The following is a 21,302-nucleotide window of genomic DNA, read 5'->3' as shown; positions in this document are numbered from 1 at the left end:
TCTGACCTGCGTGGAGCTGCCAGGGAGCTGTGGCCCCTGCTCTCGGGGCAGTAAGTAGGAGCGCCTCCCTCCCATTTACACCCACAGCACTCACACCTGCGCCTGCCTGGAGTGCACCCTGGACACCCGGACCCAGGTCCCGCCGCCCGGGCCGTGACTCGGGGCCAGTCCTGCGCCGCTTGCTGCCTCGGTTTCCTCATCTGTAAAGGGCGTCGGAGCAGCACCTCTCCTCGGGGTGTTTCCAAACGACGACAGGAAACAGTCTGTCTACAGAGCAGGAGGCTGAGCAGGCGGGCGGAGAGGAGCCCCCAGGTCTGCCCGCCAGCCACCCAGGTCCTGGTCCGGGGCAGGCGCTGGAGCGTGGGCACCACTGGACTCTGCAGTCCTGAGGCTCGTTCAATACATGTCAACCCCCTCCCCCAGCTTGTCCACAGCCGTTCTTTTGTGATGAGGCCCTGAGTGACGAGCTGGCGAGGCAGCAGCAGTGAAGCCGTGGTGGCCCTGTCCCCCGAACGCCCGGGTCCCGCCGCACAAGCCCGCCCGCACCTCGCTTTCTGAGGGTCTGCAGGCTCAGAAACAGTAAACGCCCAAACAAAGAGCTCCAGAGACAAACATGTTTGGGAAACACTGTTAAAAACCACCAGACAGGTTCCCAGCCAGAGGCGTTCCTGTGTGGAGGAGCTCAGGGGAGAGTGCCGGGGAACCCACTTTGGGAACTGCTGTTGCAACCCAGAAGAGAATGTGAAAGCACTTAGAGGCCAGGGAGTGGCCAGCATCGATGTCCCCAAACCACCAATGCTTTCTGGTTCCGCACAGGCTCTAAGAGGATCTGTGAGGGAGAGGCCAGAGAGGGTTCCACCCTCTGCCACGGGCCGGCACCCCCAGAGCCTGAAGCAGCCTCCCTGCGAAATGCGAGGCGTTCAAACCACAGAACAGCACCAGAATCCACTTCTGGTCCCTCAGGAACTGTTTTCGACTCAGCGTGTGTTCCAAACACATCTGGACTCCGAATAAAGATGCAAAGCCAAGATGCTTTACTCTACCCGCCCTCCACCACCAACCCCTCCATTTTCAAGAAAACCTAAGAACAGCCTCAATGCAAAACACCAGAAAACTAGAAACTAATCCTGGAGCCGGACCTCACCCCACACACCCGGGGTCTCCAGGCCTCCAGTGGCATTCCCGCAGCCCCCAGGGCTGCTCCCTGCACAGCTGGAGCTCTTACTCCCACCCCCACCTCACCCCCACCCCGGCTCTCACCTCACAAAGGTGACCGACAAGCTGAGCAAATCTGCTTTGTTTCATTTCCCAGACTCAGGTCCTGCAGGAACCGCTGCGCTCAACCATGACTGTGTGCAAAAGCTGGGAGCTTAAAAAAATCTCCACCGGTGTTTCTATCTCTCCCTCTCCCTCTCCCTTCCTCTCTCTCTAAAATAAAAATCAATGAAAAAACATATTTTAAAAAGATTGCCCTGGCTGGTTTGCTCACTGGTTAGAGCGCCACCCTGCGGCCTGAAGGGTCACAGGTTCAATTCCCAGCCAAGGGCACATAAGTCAGTTGCAGGCTCCCCAGCCCCTATAAGGGGTGCATGCGGGAGGCAACCAATTGATGTGTCTCTCTCACACAGACGTTTCTCCCTCTCCCTCCCCCTCTCTCCTCCATCCCTTCTACCCTCTCTAATAATCAATGGGAAAAAAAATATCCTCAAGTGAGGATTAAAAATAATAATAAATAAAAATAAAAAAGGTTGAAAATCACCAATCTAGAAAACTAAGTGAGACCAGCCAGGAAAATTCCGGGGTAAACAGATAAAGAGACAGATCAACCCTACCAAATATTAAAATTTACGAAGCTATGAAATTATAGTCGACAGACACCGAATGATCCAGAAATAACAGCAAACTATCATAAAATTTAATACCAATAAAAGGCTGCTTTCCCAATAACAGAAAAGGAATGACTTTTCAATAAAGAGTTTCGCCCCTCCAAGGTGAATAAAGTTGGATCTAAATTCCATGTGAATGAAAGATCTAACCAGAAAGGATAAGTCACAAGAGCCTCCCCAAAGGATATTTTTAAAAATAATCTTGGAATGGCAAAACTCAAAATACATAAAATCAAAGCTGGTTAGTTTGACTAAATGAATCTTTCTGCACGGAAACAAATATCATACGCAAGTTCAAAGGACAACCTGAGAAAAAATACTTTCACGTGACCTGGAATAGAGTTAAATAGTCGTAGAAACTGGTGAAACCAGAGACAACCAACAGGAAATAAGTGGAGGAGCAAACGGTTACTTCCCAGAAAAAAGAAACACAAACGACTTCAGAAGACACTCAGCCTCGTGGAATTTAAATAATGTGAATGCACAGAACCAACACGACCTCTCTGTTTTCACACTCACTGAGATTAAAATGCCTGGCAATTCTAGTGTGAGGGCTTGAGAAATCTGGAAAAGCTCAAACACCCTTGCTGGGAGCATAAATTACTGCCACCTTCTGGAGGAGCAATTTGGTAGAATCTATAAAAAATTTAAAAATAAATACCTTGGACAAAAAATTCACTTCTGGAACCTGAAGCGCACACACATGCACACAGATGCTCCCTGCGGCTGTTTTATGTCAGACACTAAAATCAGGAGCATCCACCCACAGGAGACCAGCGAAATAACCTTTCTGCGGCCAATGGCGGGTATTAGCGAAGATTTAGAAAATGCGGTACCTGGCATGAAAGGCTTATGGGAGCTAACGTATGTGAAGCAGGGAACCTCGGTTCAGTACATACACTCTCACTGCACTGCAAACGGGTCGAGGATGCGACAGCATGATGAACCCTGGCATCAGCTCAGTGACAGAAGCCAGACACAAAGGCTGCTTAGTGTATGCATATGAAATGTCCAGTACAGGCCAATCTAGAGAGACAGAAAGATCAGTGGGTGTCAGAGGCTGGGGAGGGGGCAGGGGGAGTGACTGCTAATGTAGGGGGTTTGCTTTGGGCAGGACAGAATGTTTTGAATCTAGACATAATGGTTGCACAACACTGTAAATATACAAAACGCCACAAACTGTGCACTTTAAAATGGTTAATTTTATGTCATGTGATTTTTACCAAAAATTTTTTTAAATCCTATATAATAAAAGGCTAATATGCAAGTCAACCAAAAGGTAGAATGACTGGTCACTATGATGCGCACTGACCGCCAGGGGGCAGACATTCAATGCAGGAGCTGCCCCCTGGTGGTCAGTGCGCTCCCACAGCGGGAGCACCGCTCAGTCAGAAGCCGGGCTCATGGCAGCACTAGGGATGTCCCACTGACAGCTTAGGCCAGCTCCCCTAAGCTGGCAGTTGGATATCCCCTGAGGGCTCCCGGACTGTGAGAGGGCACAGCTAATGTAGGGGGTTTGCTTTGGGCAGGACAGAATGTTTTGAATCTAGACATAATGGTTGCACAACACTGTAAATATACAAAACGCCACAAACTGTGCACTTTAAAATGGTTAATTTTATGTCATGTGATTTTTACCAAAAATTTTTTTAAATCCTATATAATAAAAGGCTAATATGCAAGTCAACCAAAAGGTAGAATGACTGGTCACTATGATGCGCACTGACCGCCAGGGGGCAGACATTCAATGCACGAATGTCGTGCACCAGGCCTCTAGTAAACAAATAAAGGAGATGCACAGACAAGCATGCATGCCTAGAAAATGTCTGGAATGAAGCACACGGCTTGCCAGCCAGGTTTATCCGGGACCTCCAGGGGAGGCCTGAGCGCGAGACAGGGGAGAAGTAAGAGGTGCTTTTCATTTTACACCCTTCTGTTTTGTTTTGTTTTTTCAAATCATTGCATGTTACTACGTTTTTGGTTTTGTTTTATTTTTCTTGATTTTTACTTAAGTAATAAATACATTAGCCTGATAAAAAATTAAAATATGCTCTGACCGGTTTGGCTCAGTGGATAGAGCCTCGGCCTGAGGACTCAAGGGTCCCAGGTTCAATTCCAGTCAAGGGCATGTACCTTGGTTGCGGGCACATCCCCAGTAGGGAGTGTGCAGGAGGCAGCTGATCGATGTTTCTCTCTCACGGATGTTTTTAACTCTCTATCCCTCTCCCCTCCTCCCTGTAAAAAAAATCAATAAAATATATTTTTTTAAAAAATTAAAATATTACAGACAAAGCTAAATGAAGTCTCTTTGGTCACACCCAGTGCCAGGTGGGGCCTCTTGGAAGTATTTGCCTACAAAAAAAAACAAAACAAAAAAAAAACACACACAACAAAAAAACCCAGAAAGTATATAGTATTGTTTTGTGAGCGTTTTCACATAATAAATTTTAAGTAAATGCTTGCAGTTATAAATAGATAATTGAGCCCAAGACAAAGCTCCCTTAGTACTGTGAGGACCCACCCCCACCACCCAACACACACCTCAACACCCCATGGCATTTTTAAAAAATTAATCCTGGGCAGATCAACTTATATCCACACTTAACATTCATTCTTTCTTTTTCTTTGGTTTTGTGTTAACCTGGCTTTTAGACCCCATGAAAATTTTTGCTACTCAACTAGAAAAAAAATTGGACTATTTTGGGTTTTCTTATTATTATTAAAAAAGAAAGAAAGAAAAAGAAGTGGACTTAGTTTAGCAAAACAAAACAAAAAAAAGTAAGTGAACCTTATTTGAACTCTGAAAACACTTGACTAATTAGAGGTAATTATGCCTGAGTCTGCCTTGTGAAACAATGGATTTCCCTTCTTGCAAAATAAATGATAATGACATACTGAATTTTGCAAATAATGAAGGAAAATAGTATACCTTGAAACAGCTGGCTGAATCTTACCTACAGAACAACTACATGTTGGGCCATTATTGATGCAACAGAAGGTTGTGTCTGTGGACCCTAGAAAGAAGATATCTACTAAAAGGGCCGCCTGGTGGCTAACTGAGCTCACATTTTTAAAGCAGAGCCTAGCAGCCGCTTCTACACAGGGCCTCTGGCAAACCACACTTGAGGGAGAAGCCACTGAACTGCCCGCCCACAGTGTGCGCCTGCCGCTGAGCCAGCCCTGTAAAGGAGTTCCTGAAACTACATTTTAACCAATAGGAGGGAAGCTTCACTGTCCAGAGCTATGCACCGACAGCCCCATCAGCATCTTCACTCACCAATCACAGCAGCTCCATCCTGACCAATCAGAACAGTGCTCTTGGACCAATCAAGCTATGAGGATTAGGAGTCCTCATTTGCATAAGGATGGGCCAATCAGGGACCAGCCCCTTTGGCTCAGAGAGCATCCCATCCCTTTCCACCAAGGTACTGGGACTGTGTTTCCCCTGCTGGAGCTGAAACACCTAAGCCAGGGGAGCAGAGCAGAGCTGTTTGCTGGAGGAGGAGCCTTGCCCTAGGGCTGCCCCATTGCTGTGCTGCTTCGTCATTGAGCTGTTTGCACGGAAGGGTTTCCTGCTATACCTGGCACTGCACCCCAAATTGGGGTTTCCCATTGGCACCAACATCCATCTGTTGACATATCAGAATCACCATATCGTTGTGATCCAAAGCATCCAGTCAGTTCTGAGAGCCAGTGGGGTGCATGCTGACACCCACATATGCTAGTATACCCATTCCTAACTCTTCCCTCTGCGTGACCCATGTACACCCCACTCTCCAGCATCCAAAGGTGCCTGCACTAGCAGCCTCTCTTATGAGCAGCTGGCCATGCTCCCTGCCCCCATCTCCACAAAAGCTCCCCTAGGCCAGCCCGGGTCAATGCTTTTTTCTGTCCATGGGAACCTGCGGCTGGTGGAGAGCTATGCCTGGGCTTGGAAACACGGTAGAAGTGAAGGAAGTGCCAAGGACAGAAAAATACACTTCCCTAGCCAGCCCCCGGGAGCCTGCTTCCTCTCCATGTAGCACTTCCCCAGCCTCCCACTGGGCGGGCCTTCCAGGAGCCCAGTGGCCTCCTGCTTCAAAGGCCCCCAGACCAGGTAAATGAACAGGCTGGCAGCCCACAATCCCAGCTCCCAAACATGTCTGCTCTCCTTGGTTTTGTTTCTGTTGTTCCCCAGGCTTCCCTGAGGGAAACGAGGCTGGGTGGAGCCTGGCATCTTGGAGCTCCCTCACAGAGGGGCCACCTCACTTGCTCTGAGGCTCAACTCCCCCCCCCCCCCCCCCCCCGAGAGCCAGGCAATCAGCGGGAGGAAGGTGGAGAGGCAGGTGGGTGGCTGACCAATGACCCTTGAAGAGCAGGCCTGGAAAGGGGGCCGGCGGCACAGAAGTGCCCAGAGGCCACCCAGGGCTGGCCAGCGCGGTTCACAGCAGCACCGCCAGCCCAAAGCTCTCCCGAGGGAAGGACACCCTCTGATGCCAAGCTCTCCAGGATGGACTCGCCATGCCAGACCGTGGGTGCACAGAGAGCTCTACCCAGCCCTGGGCCCAGCCCGTTAGCTACACACAAGTCCCAGAAGGGGGTGATGTGTGTAGAAGGTAGAAGGGGTTAGCAGTGGAACCTTTTTTTATCAAATTCCTTTGCAGATGCTCCAAAAATAAAATCAATAGAAAAAAAATACAAAAACCAAAAGGGAAGAATGGACAACAGACCAGTGAAGATCAAGTTGCCAACAGCGCTTGTAGCTTGTAGAGGTCCTGCTGTGAACCGTTCACCAATCAAGTCCATGGTCAAGGCTCAAGCCTGATATAATTAGAGGTGACTTCCCACCGCTTATGGAATCTGCCTCTTCAACCAGCCACAAAAGCCGTTTCCACAGCTGGCATCCCGGAAATGTCAACTAGTCATTGTTACCAAGATAATCCTTGATGTGAGACCTCATTTCAATGAAGGAGAGGTCTCTGCTGCGAAAGTCTCCTTTTCAGAGTCCAGTAAGGTTGTCTTTTTCCTACAGATGTCTTAGAAATGAGCTCAACAGTGTCTTTAACCTTCTCTGTCGTTCTACCCTTTTCAGACTGCTCATTTTAGCAAAGGCTATGAAAGGAGCCTCACTTTTCCCTGCTTGAGAAATGCCTTACTGCTCTGAGTGTGTTTTTCATTGTTGCTTTCATTACAAAATGAGTCAATAAAGTTGCCTTGCTCTGACCTTTTAAAAAAAGAAAAAGAATACCTGATTAGCATGCATGTAAGTGTAGACCTGTAAGTATGAGTCAGCTAGGGCTGCCTTCACAAAGCACCACAGCCACGACAGCTTAAACGACGGCCACTTCACGCCCGGGTTCTGAAGCTGGAGGTCGGAGATCAGGGGCAGGGCTGGTGTCTCCTGAGACCTCCCTCCTTGCTTGCAGGCGGCCTTCTGTGGCCTCACATCGTCTGCCCTCGGTGCGTGCCAGGCCCTGTGCCCATTTCCCCCTTTCTGTGAGGACACAGTCAAACTAGATCAGGGTCCCCAGGGACCTCGTCTTAACGTGTAAAGACCTCTCCAAGTAAGGTCACATTCTGAAGTACCGGCAGTTAGAGCGCTAACGTATCTTTCCTGGAGGAAGGAAACACAATTCAGTCTATAACAGTATCATATTCTCTTCGTAAAAAGTCAGTAAGTACGCCTGGCCGGCGTGGCTCAGTGGTTGAGCCCTGTCCAGGCACCAAGAGGTCATCTGTTTGATTCCCTGTCAGGGCCCAGGCTCAGGCTGCAGGCTCGATCCCCGGCCAATCATTGTTTCTCTCATCATTGAGTTTCTATCTCTCTACCCCTCCCTCTCCCTTCCTCTCTGAAATCAATAAAAAACATATTTTTTCAAAGTCATTAAGTAATGACTTAAGCCATAAAAACTTGAAACTGTAAATTCAGGGTGGTTTTTAAAATTCTTTTCCAGTTTTACTGGGATATAATTGATGTATATCACTGATAAGCTTAACATGTACCGCACAACAGTTTGAATTACATATATTGTGAAATGATCACCACAGTACATTTAGTTAGCATCCATCATCTCATAGAGATACAATAAAAAAAAAAATCAAATAAAGAAAACCATTTTCCCTGTCATGAGAACTCTTAGGATTAACTCTCTTAACAACTTTCCAGCGATCACAGCAGTGCTAACAGTCATCATGTTGTCTATTGCATCGTTAGTACCTAGCTTATAAATAAGAGCTTGTACCTTTTGACCATACCATATTGTATTAGTTTCAGGTATATAACATAGTGGTTCAGGGTTTATATGCCTTATAAAGTGGTCACCATCAGTCAATAATATCTAATAACCACAGTTATTAGTTATTGACTATATTCCCTGTGCTGTTCATTACATGCCAGTGACTTATTTTATAACTGGAAGTTTTCACATCTTCATCTCCTTCCCCTCTTCCATCCATTTACCCAAGCCCCTCCCCTCTGGCACATCAGTTTGTTCTCTGTATCTTCATATCTATGAAACTGTAAATTCTGAAAGGCGGCTCCAATCATATTTCCACCTCAACATCCTCTTAACTCTCTCCCATATGCTGCTTTAGGTATCTCCACAGAAATGGGCGAGGAGGTGGTACTGTTTAGATCAATCCTGTGCAACACATATCCTTCTGCAACCTTCTCCCCACCCTAAATCTCTCTTTGACATTTCCCTCTGGTGGATGCCATCCACAGGTCTCCAAATTCATTTAGTTGTTGCATAATAATCCATAGTTGAGACGGAGCCGGTTAGGGTTCCCTTTAAGACAGACCAATACTTCCAGTTTCACACCATTAGAAACAGTGCAGCAGGGAGCAGCATGCCCCCGGGCACATATGCTGTTTTCAGAGCAGGCAACAGAATATGTGTTTTTAAATGTTAACAGACAATGTCTAATTGTCCTCAGAGTGGCAACCTACATACCACAATGCCATGCTCCCCACATCACCCTGACACACGCCTCCTCCTCCACTTAGCTTGCCGTCAAAACTCAGAACACTGGTGTTACTCTATTATAACTTGCACTTTCTTAAATCCTAATAAGCCCAAACTCTTCCTCAATGTTTGCCCTTTTGTACTTTTTGTTCTGCAAACTGCCTGCTCTACCCTGTGTCCCTCTTTTAATTGGGGCACTTATTTTTGTTACTCATATTATGAATTATTTACAAAGCCCCTTCATCTGTCTTGTATGCTGTGAACACGTTCTCTCCATCCGTCGATCTGAATTTCCAAGCGGGATGCCAAACCCTCCACAGAGAGCACAAACCTGAGTCTTTTGTTGTGGCAAAGGGGGAGGGGCAGCACGCACCTGAAAGCTACCATGCCTTCCTCCCTCCCTTTCTACCCCTCAGGACCCCTGGTTTTAATAAGTCCAGGGCCCCGAGAATGGGGGAGAATGACCCCTCCACGGGCCACTGCAGAACACTTCTCGTGGGGGTGGCGGAGGCAGTAGAGCACACCCGGAAAGAGGGGGTCGGAATAAAGAGACCTGGAAGAGCTGGATTAGGTCGAGCTCTATGGGACCCTCCTATGCAGCCCTTCAGCCCTCCTGCAAGTGGGGAGGGTCTCTGGGCCTCCGCACCTGCTGGAATGTAGAGCCCAGGCCCAAGGGAAAACCCAGGGTCTGACTGAAGGCTGTTCTGGCAATAAAAACCAAGGCGCGTGGGTGCACCTGGCCTCCCACTGCCCTGAAGGGACCAGTGTGAAAGGCGGGCAGGCCTGGGTGTCCGGCACATGCCTGTGAGGCCTGTGAGAACAGCATTGCGCTTTTGTGGAAACCAGTTCTTACCCGTCGTGCTGCAGTGTTTCCAGATAAAACTTGACGGCTGTCTAGGTCTCACAAGTGGGCCAGGGGATGGTGCAGACCTATCGGGCCTGGTGCCTGCTGAGGCTGGGGAAGCAGTACCACTCTACCTTCACATCTACATGACGTCTTCCAGAAGAGAAGGCAAAGGAGACGTGTGAGAAGTTCTGGTGACCCAGACACAAGATTAAGATTCAGTGATTCTCAGTCCCATCCATCAAATGCTGTCTGTCCTCAAAGACATGTGGACCCCACCCTCCCCATCCCTGTGTGAGGTCTGACACCATCCTATCTAATAAAAGAGAAACATGGTAATTGGTGTACGACCGCTACCCTTCCCATTGGCTAATCAGGGCGATATGCAAATTAACTGCCAGCCAAGATGGTGGCCGGCAGCCAGGCAGCTGGAAGCGAACATGAGGCTTGCTTGCTTCAGTGACGGAGGACTCCAACTTTCCCCGCCTGCCGCTGCCGGCCTCTGAGCTGCAACTCTAAGCAACTATGTTACAAATATAGAAGCTAAACAAAACCCCAGAAACCTGCTTTAGTCTGCCGGGCTTCAGCCAGCAGGATCGCAACATTGTTTCAAATACAGAAGGTAAACAAAGGCCAGAAACCTGCTTTCAGCATCGGAGGCCTAAGAGCTGGAGCCTCAGAGCTAAAGCTGGCCCAGAATAAAAAAGAAAAAGAAAAAAAGGAGCGGTTGGGAGCTTCAGTCACCTGCCAGCCTGAAAATAGCCCTCAGCCCCTCACCCAGACTGGCCAGGCACCCCAGTGGGGACCCCCACCCTGAAGGGTGTATGACCAGCTGCAAACAGCCATCATCCCCTCACCCAGGCTGGCCAGGCACCCCAGTGGGGACCCCCACCCTGATCCAGGACACCCTTCAGGGCAAACCAGCCAGCCCCTACCCATGCACCAGACCTCTATCCTATATAGTAAAAGGGTAATATGCCTCCCAGCACCGGGATCAGTGTTACAGGGGGCAGCGCCCAAATCCCCGGATCGGCCCTGCTCTGTGTGTGACAGAGGGCAGCGCCCCAACCCCCTGATTGGCCCTGCTCTGTGTGTGACAGGGGGCAGTGCCCCAACTCCCCTATGGGCCCTACTCTGTGCGTGACAGGTAAGGAGCCCCAACCCCCCTGATGGGCCCTGCTCTGTGCGTGACAGGGGGCAGCGCCCCAACCCCCTGATTGGCCCTGCTCTGTGAGTGACAGGGGGTGGCGCCACAACCTCCCCATCAACCCTGCCTTGAGTATGACAGGGGGCGGTGCCCCAACCCCCCAATCGGCCCTACCCTGAGCGTGACTGAGGGTGGCATCGCAACCTCCCGATCCGCCCTGCTCTGTGCATGACAGGGGGCGGTGCCCCAACTCCCCCATCGGCCCTGCTCTGAGCCCGACCAGGGGCTGCACCTAGGGATTGGGCCTGCCCTCTGCCACCCGGGAGCAGGCCTAAGACAGCAGGGCGTTATCTCCCAAGGGGTCCCAGACTGCGAGAGGGCACAGGCCGGGCTGAGGGACCCCCTTCTCCCCCCCCCCCCAGTGCACAAATTTTTGTGCACTGGGCCTCTAGTTTCCAATAAAAGTATAACCATTTGAGTCTTTCTTCTAAGAGAATTCACTAAACTCTATTATTAACTCCACTGGCTACAGTCACACATTTGTACCATTCAAAACTTTAAGTTCTTTATTTTAAAACTAGGGGCCCAGCGCACGAAATCACGTGAGACCCAGGACCAGAGTCCCGAGGGAGGCGGGACCCAGAAACCCCTCGCCCCGTCTTTATTCTGCACTCTCTCAGAGGAGACTGCAGAGGTCACGCCCTTCCCCCCGGAACACCTGGGTGCACTTCCTAAGAGCAAGAACCTGCTCAGCAGAACCTCTGTGCAAAGAATACACGCAGGAGCGTAAACTTGGAGACGCTTTTGCATAACATGCGTCCACATGCAGTTTTACCAGAGGCTCCAATGATGCCATCGGCGAGTCCTCGATGGAGCACAGGCCCCCCTGCAATCCCACTCTGCACAAAGGGAGATGGGGGCAACTAGAAAAAGCCTCAGCCCATTTTTTTAAATAACCCAACAGGAGACAACAAGACCTAGGTGTTGTGGGGATAGGCTGTAAACTCCACAGTACTCAGCCAATGAGGAACTATAGGAGGGACTCACGGGCAATAGGATCAATATCGCCTTGCTACCTAATAGGATAAAATCACCTTGTGCCTGTCACCAAAGACACCCATTCTCGAGACTATATTATTAGAAGTCTCATTTTCGCCATATTTTCTGTCTCCAAGTCCATCCTTTGAATTCAGACAGGTGAGTATTTCCTCACACATACCTAAATTGTAGGTTCAATCCAGCTGATCAATGTTTCTCTCACATCAATGTTTCTCTCTCTCTCTCTCTCTCTCTCTCTCTCTCTCTCTCTCTCCCTCTCTCCCTCTCAATCTCTCAATCTCTCTCTTCCTCTCTAAAATCAGCATATTCTAAGGAAAGGGAAGAGGGAGGGGGGAGGAGGGGAGGGGGGGAAAGGGGAGAAGGGGGAGGGAAAAAGGGGAGGGGGAAGAAGCGCCTCCATCTAGGCTTGCTGGTTTGTGTCGCCATGAGCAGTGGTCGCCAACCTTTCGGACTTCACGGACCACTAGTGCTCCAGGGACCACCGGTCAGCGACCGCTAACCGTGAGAGTCTGCTTCTGCAGTTACCATTAGCTTCCTCACTCTCAGGCTCCTAGAACCCTTCTTTTACCTCTATAACCTGTTTCCTAAGCCCACTTCTTTTATGAATTACTTTTTATATCTCTGTGATTTACCCAGTAAATGTCCTCTTACAGTTTGGGCCTTGGCTTTGAATTCTTTCCTAGCCAGACCTGTTAATTAAAAACAAAATAAATCAGTTGCATTGCTTGCTATACATTAACAAAGAACAATCTGAAAAGGAAATTGAGAAAACATTTCCACTCACAATAACATCAAAAAGAAAACTATACCTAGGAACAAATCTAATGAAGTGGGTGAGAGATCTGTACACTGAAAACTACAAAACACTGAGAGAAAGTAAAGATCTAAATGCACAGACATCATGTCTGTGGGCGAGAAGACTTGTGAAGATGCCCATACGAGGCAAAGCCATCGACGGGTTCAGTGCCATCCTTACCAAAATCCCAATGACGTTTCTGCAGACATAGAAAATCCTCCCTAACATTCATATGGCGTTTTAAGGGCTCCCAAATAGTCAAAACAACCTAGAAAAAGAAAAAGTTGAAGGATTCAAACTTCTGATTTCAAAGCATACCTCACAAAGCTACAGTAATCAAAAAAGTGGCATAAGGACAGACACACAGACCAATGCAATAGCGAGCCCACGGATAAACGGTACATCTGTGGCAAATGACAAAGGTGCTAAAACAAGTCAAGGAAGAAAGAACAGTCTTTTCAACAAAGGATGCTGGGAAAACTGGACATCCACATGCAAAAGAATGAAGTTGGATCCTTACCTAACACCATATACAAAAATTAACTCAAAATAAACTAAGGACCTAAACACAAGAGCTAAAACTATGAAACTTTTAGAAGAAAACATGGGGGGGGGGGGGACACTTCATGAGTTTGGACTAAGTGATTATTTCTTGGATGTGACACCAAAAGCACAGATAAAACAAGAAAATAATAGATAAATTGGATTCATTAAAATTAAATACTTTTTGTGCATCAAAGGACATTATCAACAGAGTAGAAAAGCAGCCCACAGAAAATATGTACAAATCATTTATCTAATAAGGAGTTAATATCCAGAATATATAGAAGTCCTATAACTCAACCAAAAATATCTGATTTAAAAATGGGCAAAGGATCTGGAGACACTTCTCCAAGAATATATACAAACTAGAGGCCCGGTGTACGAATTCTTGCATGGGTGGGGTCCCTCGGCCTAGCCAGCAATCCAGGCTGATCAGGGGCGGTCAGCCTGCCACAGGGAGGGACCGCAGGAGGGTGGTCCCAACAGCAAGCTAACCAACAGCCAATTCCCTAAGGAATCAGGCTCCCTCCTCCCTTCTGTCTGGGTCCGGGGTGCAGGTGAACCAGATTCGGGGCTGTCAGGGCCCCAGCAGTAAGGTCTGGGTCAGTGCGCATCATAGCTACCGGCCAGTCGTCTGATCGCTCCAGTCATTCCAGTCGTTCCGGTTGTTTGGTCGTAATGGTTGCTTAGACTTTTATATATATAGTTGGTCATGAAATACATACAGCTGATGCAAAAATATGCTCAACATCACTCGTCACTAAAGAAATGCAAATCAAAACCACAATGAGATAGCACCTCACACTCACTGTGGCTGTTATCAATAAAACAGAAAATAACAAGTGTTGGCAGTATGGTGGCTCCTCAAAAAATTAAAAATAGCCCTGATCGGTTTGGCTCAGTGGATAGAGCATCAGCCTGCGGACTCAAGGGTCCCGGGTTCGATTCCGGTCAAGGGCATGTACCTTGGTTGCAGGCACATCCCCAGTGGGGGGTGTGCAGGAGGAGGCTGGTCGATGTTTCTCTCTCATCGATGTTTCTAACTCTGTATCCCTCTCCCTTCCTCTCCGTAAAAAATCAATAAAATATATTTTTAAAAAATTAAAAATAGAATTACCATATAATCCAGCAATTTTACTTCTGTGTATATACCCAAAAGACTGAAAGCAGGATTCAAACAGACACCTTATAACAGCATTACTCACAATACCCAAAAGGTGGAAACAATCCAAACATCTGCCAACAGATGGAAAAACAAAATGTGCTACACATATGGTGTGTGAGAGATGTGTGTACGTACACAATGGAATACTATTCAGCCTTTAACAAGTTAAGGACTGACACATGCTACAGCACAGATGAACCCTGGAAACACTATGCTAAGGGAAAGCCAGGCACAAATGAACAAATACAGTGTGACTCCACTCTCTCTGAGGTGCCCAGAGTAGTCAAACTCACACAGACAGAAAATGGCGGGGGGGGGGGGGGGGGCGCGGTGCCGTGGGTCAGGGGAGAGGGACTAGGAATTCGTGTTTAACGGGGACAGTTTCAGTTTGGGAAGAAGAGAAAAGTTCTGGAGACGGTTGTGGTGATGGTGGCAGGACAATGTGAATACACTGAATGCCACTGCGTTGTGCACTTAAAAGTGGTTAACAGGATCCCCTTATGCATATACCCAATAATGTATATCATGCATATGCATTAATGAAGATGAGTATTGACGTCACTTTCTGGTTTCTCCTTTATGTTTCTTTTTTAAAAATAAGCAGATGTACAACCAGCCATCTCTCCAATCCTGTCCTCCACCCGCCCCTCACTTCTTTAAGACAAGCGCGCACCTGGTCACCATCTCTTCCCATAGAATTATTGTGGTGCTCGATTTTTCACTATTTTAAATTGCTCTGGAAACCAGCCCCATGTTATAAAAGTTGATGATATGGTGATCTGGGTGCTATTTCACTGTCAGAAAGAAAATTCCCAATTTCCAAATGTTATTTCCCAATGTTCTATACGTGTCAAAAACACAAAATAACACTCTATGATTGACAGGGCTACAAGGCGGGCTTTACCAAGGTGGATGTGACCCAGAAATTGTGCCTGAAGCTTCCTCTCTCCCTGCCTGCCCCCTCTAGAGTGCCATTTGTGGCTGCTCACATTCTAGATGGAACTCTTCTGTCCCCACCCCGTTCCTCAGGGACCCCCCACCCTACTCATTCCCTATAGCTCAGCTTTCCTGGCCTTGGTCATCACACCAGCAGGGCCCTCTGGTCCCACAGATCAGAGTTAATCCAGTTCATTTTTTCCTTCAAATCTCCCACAATCAACAAACAAAACTCTAAGCAAACATCGGGAAGTCCCTCCTTGCTTCCAATTTTAGGAGATGTCCCTGAAGCAACAGTGACAAGAGTGGTGGCGGACAGAGCTTCAGCAGCGATGTCAGCCAACTGCCACAGGCAACTAAAGAAATGCAACTGGTTCGTTCAGCTTAATTAACTTTAACCTAAACAGCTATATGTGCCTGGTGGCGGCCACAGTCCACCGCACAAGTCTGCAGGGAGGACTTCCACAAGTTAGCTGCAGGCTGGTTAGCTGGCCCTCCAGGAGGGGGGGGTGTGGAAACCATTGTGAGGGAGCATTTAAGGGTTGGGAAACCCTCCCCCACTCCCGGGGACTTGAAAAAGCAGATACTTCTCCCCAGATAACATCTCAAGCTTGACAGGGTGCTTACTGAAGCTCATTCCAACGACACAGACACACACTACCTCCCCCTGGAACTTAAGACTTCGCAGAGGGTGAGCCACTTATTCCAATTAGGCTAGATTTTTCTGTAATTATTTCCTTCCCTTTGGCTTTGAATTCTTTTATTCTTTCAGAGATAAAAGTTACAAAAAAAAAAAAAAAAGCCAAAAATCCCAACAATGGAGCTAACCACACCAACACAATTCCCAATTTCTGAAAAGCTTTCTGAAATTGTCCAGCATTGTTCAGCCATTCCTTGGCCACTCTGTTAATATGATTGTAAGCAGATCACACCCCAGACATATTTTATGACAAATGCACATTGAACCAGTGCCATCTCACCCTTATTTCCAATTTGGCAAACTGCTCCATCAAACCAACTATACACACACTAGAAGGAGGAGGCTGGTGCAAACCAGTCGGTGCAGCCATAATTAATGGGCCAAGCTCCTTGTTTTGCTCTGATTTTCACTTCAAAACTCCAGCTGCCCTCACTGTGTGCTGAACTGACTCTGGTGCAGTGCTGCCATCAACCCGCCGAAACCAAGGCCCCAGGAAGGCTCCCGGGGAAGCGGTTTCCAGAAGCAGTCCTTTCAGCCCAAAGAGCCCTTCATGAAAATGCTATTGGCCGCACAAAACGCGGACTTCACCGCACGGAATGCGCCCTCTGCCAAGTGCTGCCCCCGCACTCTGAAACCTCCCGGGCATGGTATTCAAGGGATCCCCTGCTGGTCACTGCCGTCTCCGAAAAAGGAGACACCTTAATGCCTAGAGTTACCATCTTCACTCTCTTCACCAGGAACAGTCACGGCCTGTAAGGCACCCCTCCTGCTGGAGCCACAGCAGGTAAACCCCCTTAGTCCAGCCCTTCTCCACGTGGTAACCACCAGCTTGGGGGTGGGGCCCCCCTCCAGGTTCCCAGGAAACGGACCAGATAAACACCCAAAGGCCGCGGGCATTGGAAGACGGTGATGAACCTGGGGGGAGGGGTGACACTTCGTAGCCCACTTTCTTTGCCCTGACTACACTTGGAATTAGTGTAATTAGAGCTCCCCGGGGCAGCACTAGAGCACACAAATTTCCTGTGCCTAATCAGACTGGTCGGGCTCTGAGAGGAGGCCCAGCCTTTCACACCCAGTTCCATTCCAATGATAATGATGATTTTCCACATCCTGGCCTCCCCTGGAATGCATTTTAAAGGAATGCCACTTCTCCCGCTGAAACCTGGCTTTAGGGGATTCATCTTCCCTCCCTGTCAGACAGGCTGCTCCCCTACTCCGGCATTTTCATTCCATTGATCTCAGGGAAAAGATTTCCCCAAAAAAGGTCAGGGGAAAATTCCAACTCTGCCAGGCTTACCTGTCTCCGAGGGTAAAACAAGGCAAGCCACACCCTAACAAACAATGACTTACAAGCACCAATTAGAGCTGCCCTTTAACCAAACAATAGGAAGGTTTACCACTAAAAACAGAAGTGTTACTCCAGGGTGCCCCCAAAATCTGCAGGTCACTGTCACCAAAACCTACCCCGTAAATGAGCACTTCTGGGCCGACGTTGCTTTTTGCATGCAAAAGAAGCAGAATTCGGGAGTGCTCTAACCAGCACGCACTCATGGGAAGTTCAGCCCCAGCAGCCCCCCCAGTCCCCCCCTGCTTGGCCGAGAGCTGAGACCGGATGTCGCACAGATGGGCAGTGCTCAGCCTCAGGATGGCATTCTTTATCCCGCAGACGGGAGGGTTAAACTCGCTCTCGCCATTAAACACTGAAACATTTCCAACGCGCTGCTTCTTCGCTTGGTACACAGCCATAATAAGAAAAACATGTTGCCTTGCTGCATACATAAAAACTGTTCTTTCTCCACGAAGTCTGATTCAAGATGTTTTCATTTACTTCCAAGTGGGTCACTATCATTGTTTATTATGACCATCACGCCAGGGATCCGGGCCAGAAGTAAACACTTCACTGTCAAATGGGGAGAGGGCGACCCCGAAACCCCCCTCCCAGCTCATCCGCCGAAGCGGGGAGCACAGTCCCCAGTCAGGGATTTGTCTCCTTGGAGCAGAGCCTTCCATGGGAAGGGAGAGAAGAACTTCTAAATCCTTTTCACATAACCTTCCAATGTTCTTACACAGTAACTTACTTTTCGTGTACAAAACACACTCAAATTATATGGATTCATCGTCACAGCAGAAAAGATGCCAAAAACCCAAATCTCCTGTAATCGTAAAACTGATTCATATTTTGAATATGACCATATTTGAATTTTCAGCTAATTCCAGGAGAGAAAGCTGTTTAAGCTTTCCTATTCCCTCCCCCAAGAGAGCCTACTATTATATTACTGGAAAAATAAAATTGCCTCCACACAGGATTCAAAAGTTAGCGAAAATGACACAGGATTGCTTCGTTCCTCAGAGATTTCTTAAACTCAACTGGAAACGAGGAAACCACGGCGCCCGAAACGCGAGCCACTTTCCCGTTCTAGTTACAACTTTGATGTAAGCAGCAGCCTTATCGCCCTTTCCCACACGCCCCCCTCCAGCCCTGAGCCCGCCCCCGCCCCCGCAAAAGCAACGAAGCCCCCCGCCCCGCACACTCCCGCCCCCTGGCGTCCCACGCCCCGCACCTGGCGTCCCGGAGTCGGTCCCACACCCACACCCACACCCACACCCACACCCACACCCACCCAGCCAGCCAGCAGCGCCGCAAAGGAACCCCCCACTCGAAAGGGAGAAGCGTCCTAGCGGGCACAGGGATGTCTGAGCCTCAAACTGACTGCGAATGGAGCGCGTTACTCGCCAGTTCGCCGCGCGCCGCGAGCGGGGACGTTTGAGAGACCACGCTACCGCACCCGCTTCGCCCGTCCAGGGACCAGGCGTGTCCGACGGAGTCGGCATCTGCTCCGGCCCACACGCCCGGGGAGGCCGCCCAGCACGCCTGTCGGGGGACTGGCCCCGGGCGCGCAGCAGGCGCGGGAGGAGCCGAGCCCCACACGGCGGGGTCCCCCGATTCTCGCCCGCGCGGAGGAATGCGGGGTGGGGCACCAAGAGTGCGGTGGGCGACCCTGAGACCTACTTGCGTGTAAGGAGGCGGCTCAGATTTTAGGACTTAAGGCGAACTTCAGCTTGCAAACCCCCGACCCGGAGCAGTGCGCCTGCCCCAGGCCGGCAGGATACCCCGCATCCGGCCGCGCGGTGCAGAGGCCGGGTGCTCCCTGGGTCTGGACGGCGAGAGCGGGCGCACCTCCCCCTCCGGCACCCCAGGCCGCTCCCTCCAGCCCCGGTGAACTCGGGGCAGGTCCTACGGGCCGCGGAGCTCCCGCGGGGCCCTCCGGGACAGTGGGTGCCCCTTGAGGACAGTGCCACCCGGGAGCCGGGCAGGTCCCTCCAGCTGTGCGCCTCGTCCCGGATCCTGGGGTGAGGCCCCAAGGTGGTCCGAGACCACCCAGGGGCCGCCGACCCCCCAGCACAGGACGCGCCGCCTCGGCCACCTCCCGGCGGTGGGGGAGGGGAAGGGGCCAACAAAAGGGAAGCCGAAGCCCCGCTCAACCGAGCGGCGGGGTCGGGAGCCCCCTTCCCGGGGCGCGGGGAGAACCTCGGGGAAGAGGCCCAGTCGGTCCGGAGAAGCACGGGCCACGTCTGAGGGCCCGGGTCCGGCCGCGTTCCCACTCTCGACCCTTGGAAACCCGGCGAAGGGCTCCCCGCGGCGCCGCCGGCCTCTGGAAACACTCCGCCGGCCCGGGGCGCGCCGAGTGGAAAGCACCCGGGCGGCGGGCGGCGGGCGGCGGGCGGCGGGCACCCGGGCGGCGGGCGGGCCCGGGAGCGGAAGGGACGGGCTCAGCCAGGAGCCCGGCGGCGCACGGTCCTACCTGCGGTCCGGGGCGCGAGGAGCAGGAGCGCGGTGGCCGCCCAGACGGCCGGGGCGCACAGCAGCGGCAGCGCCGGGCCCCGGGCCATGCCGCGGACAGTGGGGGCCGGGCGGGGGGCCGGGAGCCACCACCCCTGTCGGCCGCGCGTCCGTGGCCTTTCTCCGGGGCTTTTCGCAAGATGGTCCCTTTCGAGGAACTCGTGGTCTCCTCCTCTCCGGGCGCGGCGCGGGCGGACGGCAGGACTCGGGGACGCGGGCTGGGCAGTCCGGCCGCCGGGACGAGCGCGAGGGGCGGACCGCGGGCGCGCAGGAGGCAGGGTCCCCGCTCGCCCGCCCCGATGGGCAGAGCGAGGCCCGGCAGGCGCCCCCTGCCGGAGGGACGCGCCGGCGGCGGGCGTGGCGCGCGGGAAGCTGGGGGCCCGGGCCCGGGGCGCCGCTCGTCCGGGGACTTGCCTCCCGCTCCCGCCCTCGGGCCTGCGCCTCGGGCCGCCGGGCCGCAAAGGTGGCGCCTGGGACGTCCCGCCGCACCCACGTGCAAGGTGCGGGAGCCCAGGGACCTGGTCAGAAGGCAGTAGGTCAGGACGACACTGCGCCCCGCCAGCTCCCCGGGAGGCCACTCAGAGCCCCCCAGTCCCAGCACCCAGCGGCGCGGGCACCGCCGAAGCGAGGGCTTGGGGACGGGAAAGGTCCGAGGAAATGGAGGAGCCGCCGGCGCCCTTGGGGACCACCGTGTCCCTCCAGAAAGCTCCGGAACTGCTGGGGTGGGGCTGCGTGGAGAGGCCCCGGGAGCGCGATGCCATCTGAAGCCACCACAGCTTTTGGTTCACTGTTAAAAGCCAACTGTGTGATTTTACTCATTAAAGGCAGAACACTGTTCTCTGCCGAGCCCCAGAACATGCAAAAGTAATTTGCTTCACTTGTAAAAAACATTTTGAACGCAATTCAAATGGCATATTTTCTTGCTTATTCTTGGTTTTGCTTAACACATGCAAAGGCCTGAAATTGGAAGGCCTGTCCCTACAGTGAGTAACTTAGGAATTTCCTTTGTTTTTGCTCTCTTGGAGAAAGGATTTGGAAACTCCAGCGTCTGTTATTTGTTGTGTGAGATTTATCTTCTAACTGACCATAAAGCAGTTTGTTTGGCGGTTTTGCTCAAGCACCGTTTCCTGTTAGTTGGGGTGTATTAGGGAGACCCCTGAGTGTGCACCCCTGGAATTGCCCCTCCGCCTCCCTCACACGTGGCAGGAAATGAAAACGCTGTCGCTAAGGTCTGAGGACAAGGCTGAGGTTGCCCCTGATGAGTTAGGCCTCTCGCTGTCTTTGCTGAGTCTGTTGGGGGAACATCCCGCACACTTCTCATTCCTCATGCAGGTTGGAGGAGGGACTGACCATCGCTGGCCGGGGCAGCAGGGGGTCGGGGAGGATGGGAGAAGACGGTGCAATCATTATCCAGCTGCCTTGGCCCCAGCCTCACCACACA

General features: G+C 51.0%; 1 protein-coding gene across 2 annotated transcripts in view; it reads right to left on the bottom strand.

The window, feature by feature from the left end:
• ROR2 (receptor tyrosine kinase like orphan receptor 2) overlaps positions 1–20,393 on the bottom strand; it is a 196,399-nt gene extending 176,006 nt beyond the window's left edge. Inside the window, exons 1-2 of one of the 2 annotated variants that reach the window (XM_059656325.1) lie at positions 19,824–19,899; positions 6,596–7,479 (exon numbers count right to left, since the gene is read on the bottom strand). In XM_059656325.1, coding sequence (XP_059512308.1) covers positions 6,596–6,671 — 76 coding nt within the window. In that variant the 5' untranslated portion in view covers positions 6,672–7,479; positions 19,824–19,899. Of the gene's footprint in view, positions 1–6,595; positions 7,480–19,823 lie in introns of both variants that reach the window. The other variant, XM_059656324.1, reaches the window with a different exon arrangement.
• Positions 20,394–21,302: the final 909 nt, after the last annotated feature.

The sequence above is a fragment of the Myotis daubentonii genome, chromosome 11 (genome assembly GCF_963259705.1).
Source record: "Myotis daubentonii chromosome 11, mMyoDau2.1, whole genome shotgun sequence".
Taxonomy (NCBI): Eukaryota; Metazoa; Chordata; class Mammalia; order Chiroptera; family Vespertilionidae; genus Myotis; species Myotis daubentonii.
Note: the sequence above shows the minus strand (reverse complement) of the source record. Positions and strands in the feature narration are given on the sequence as shown.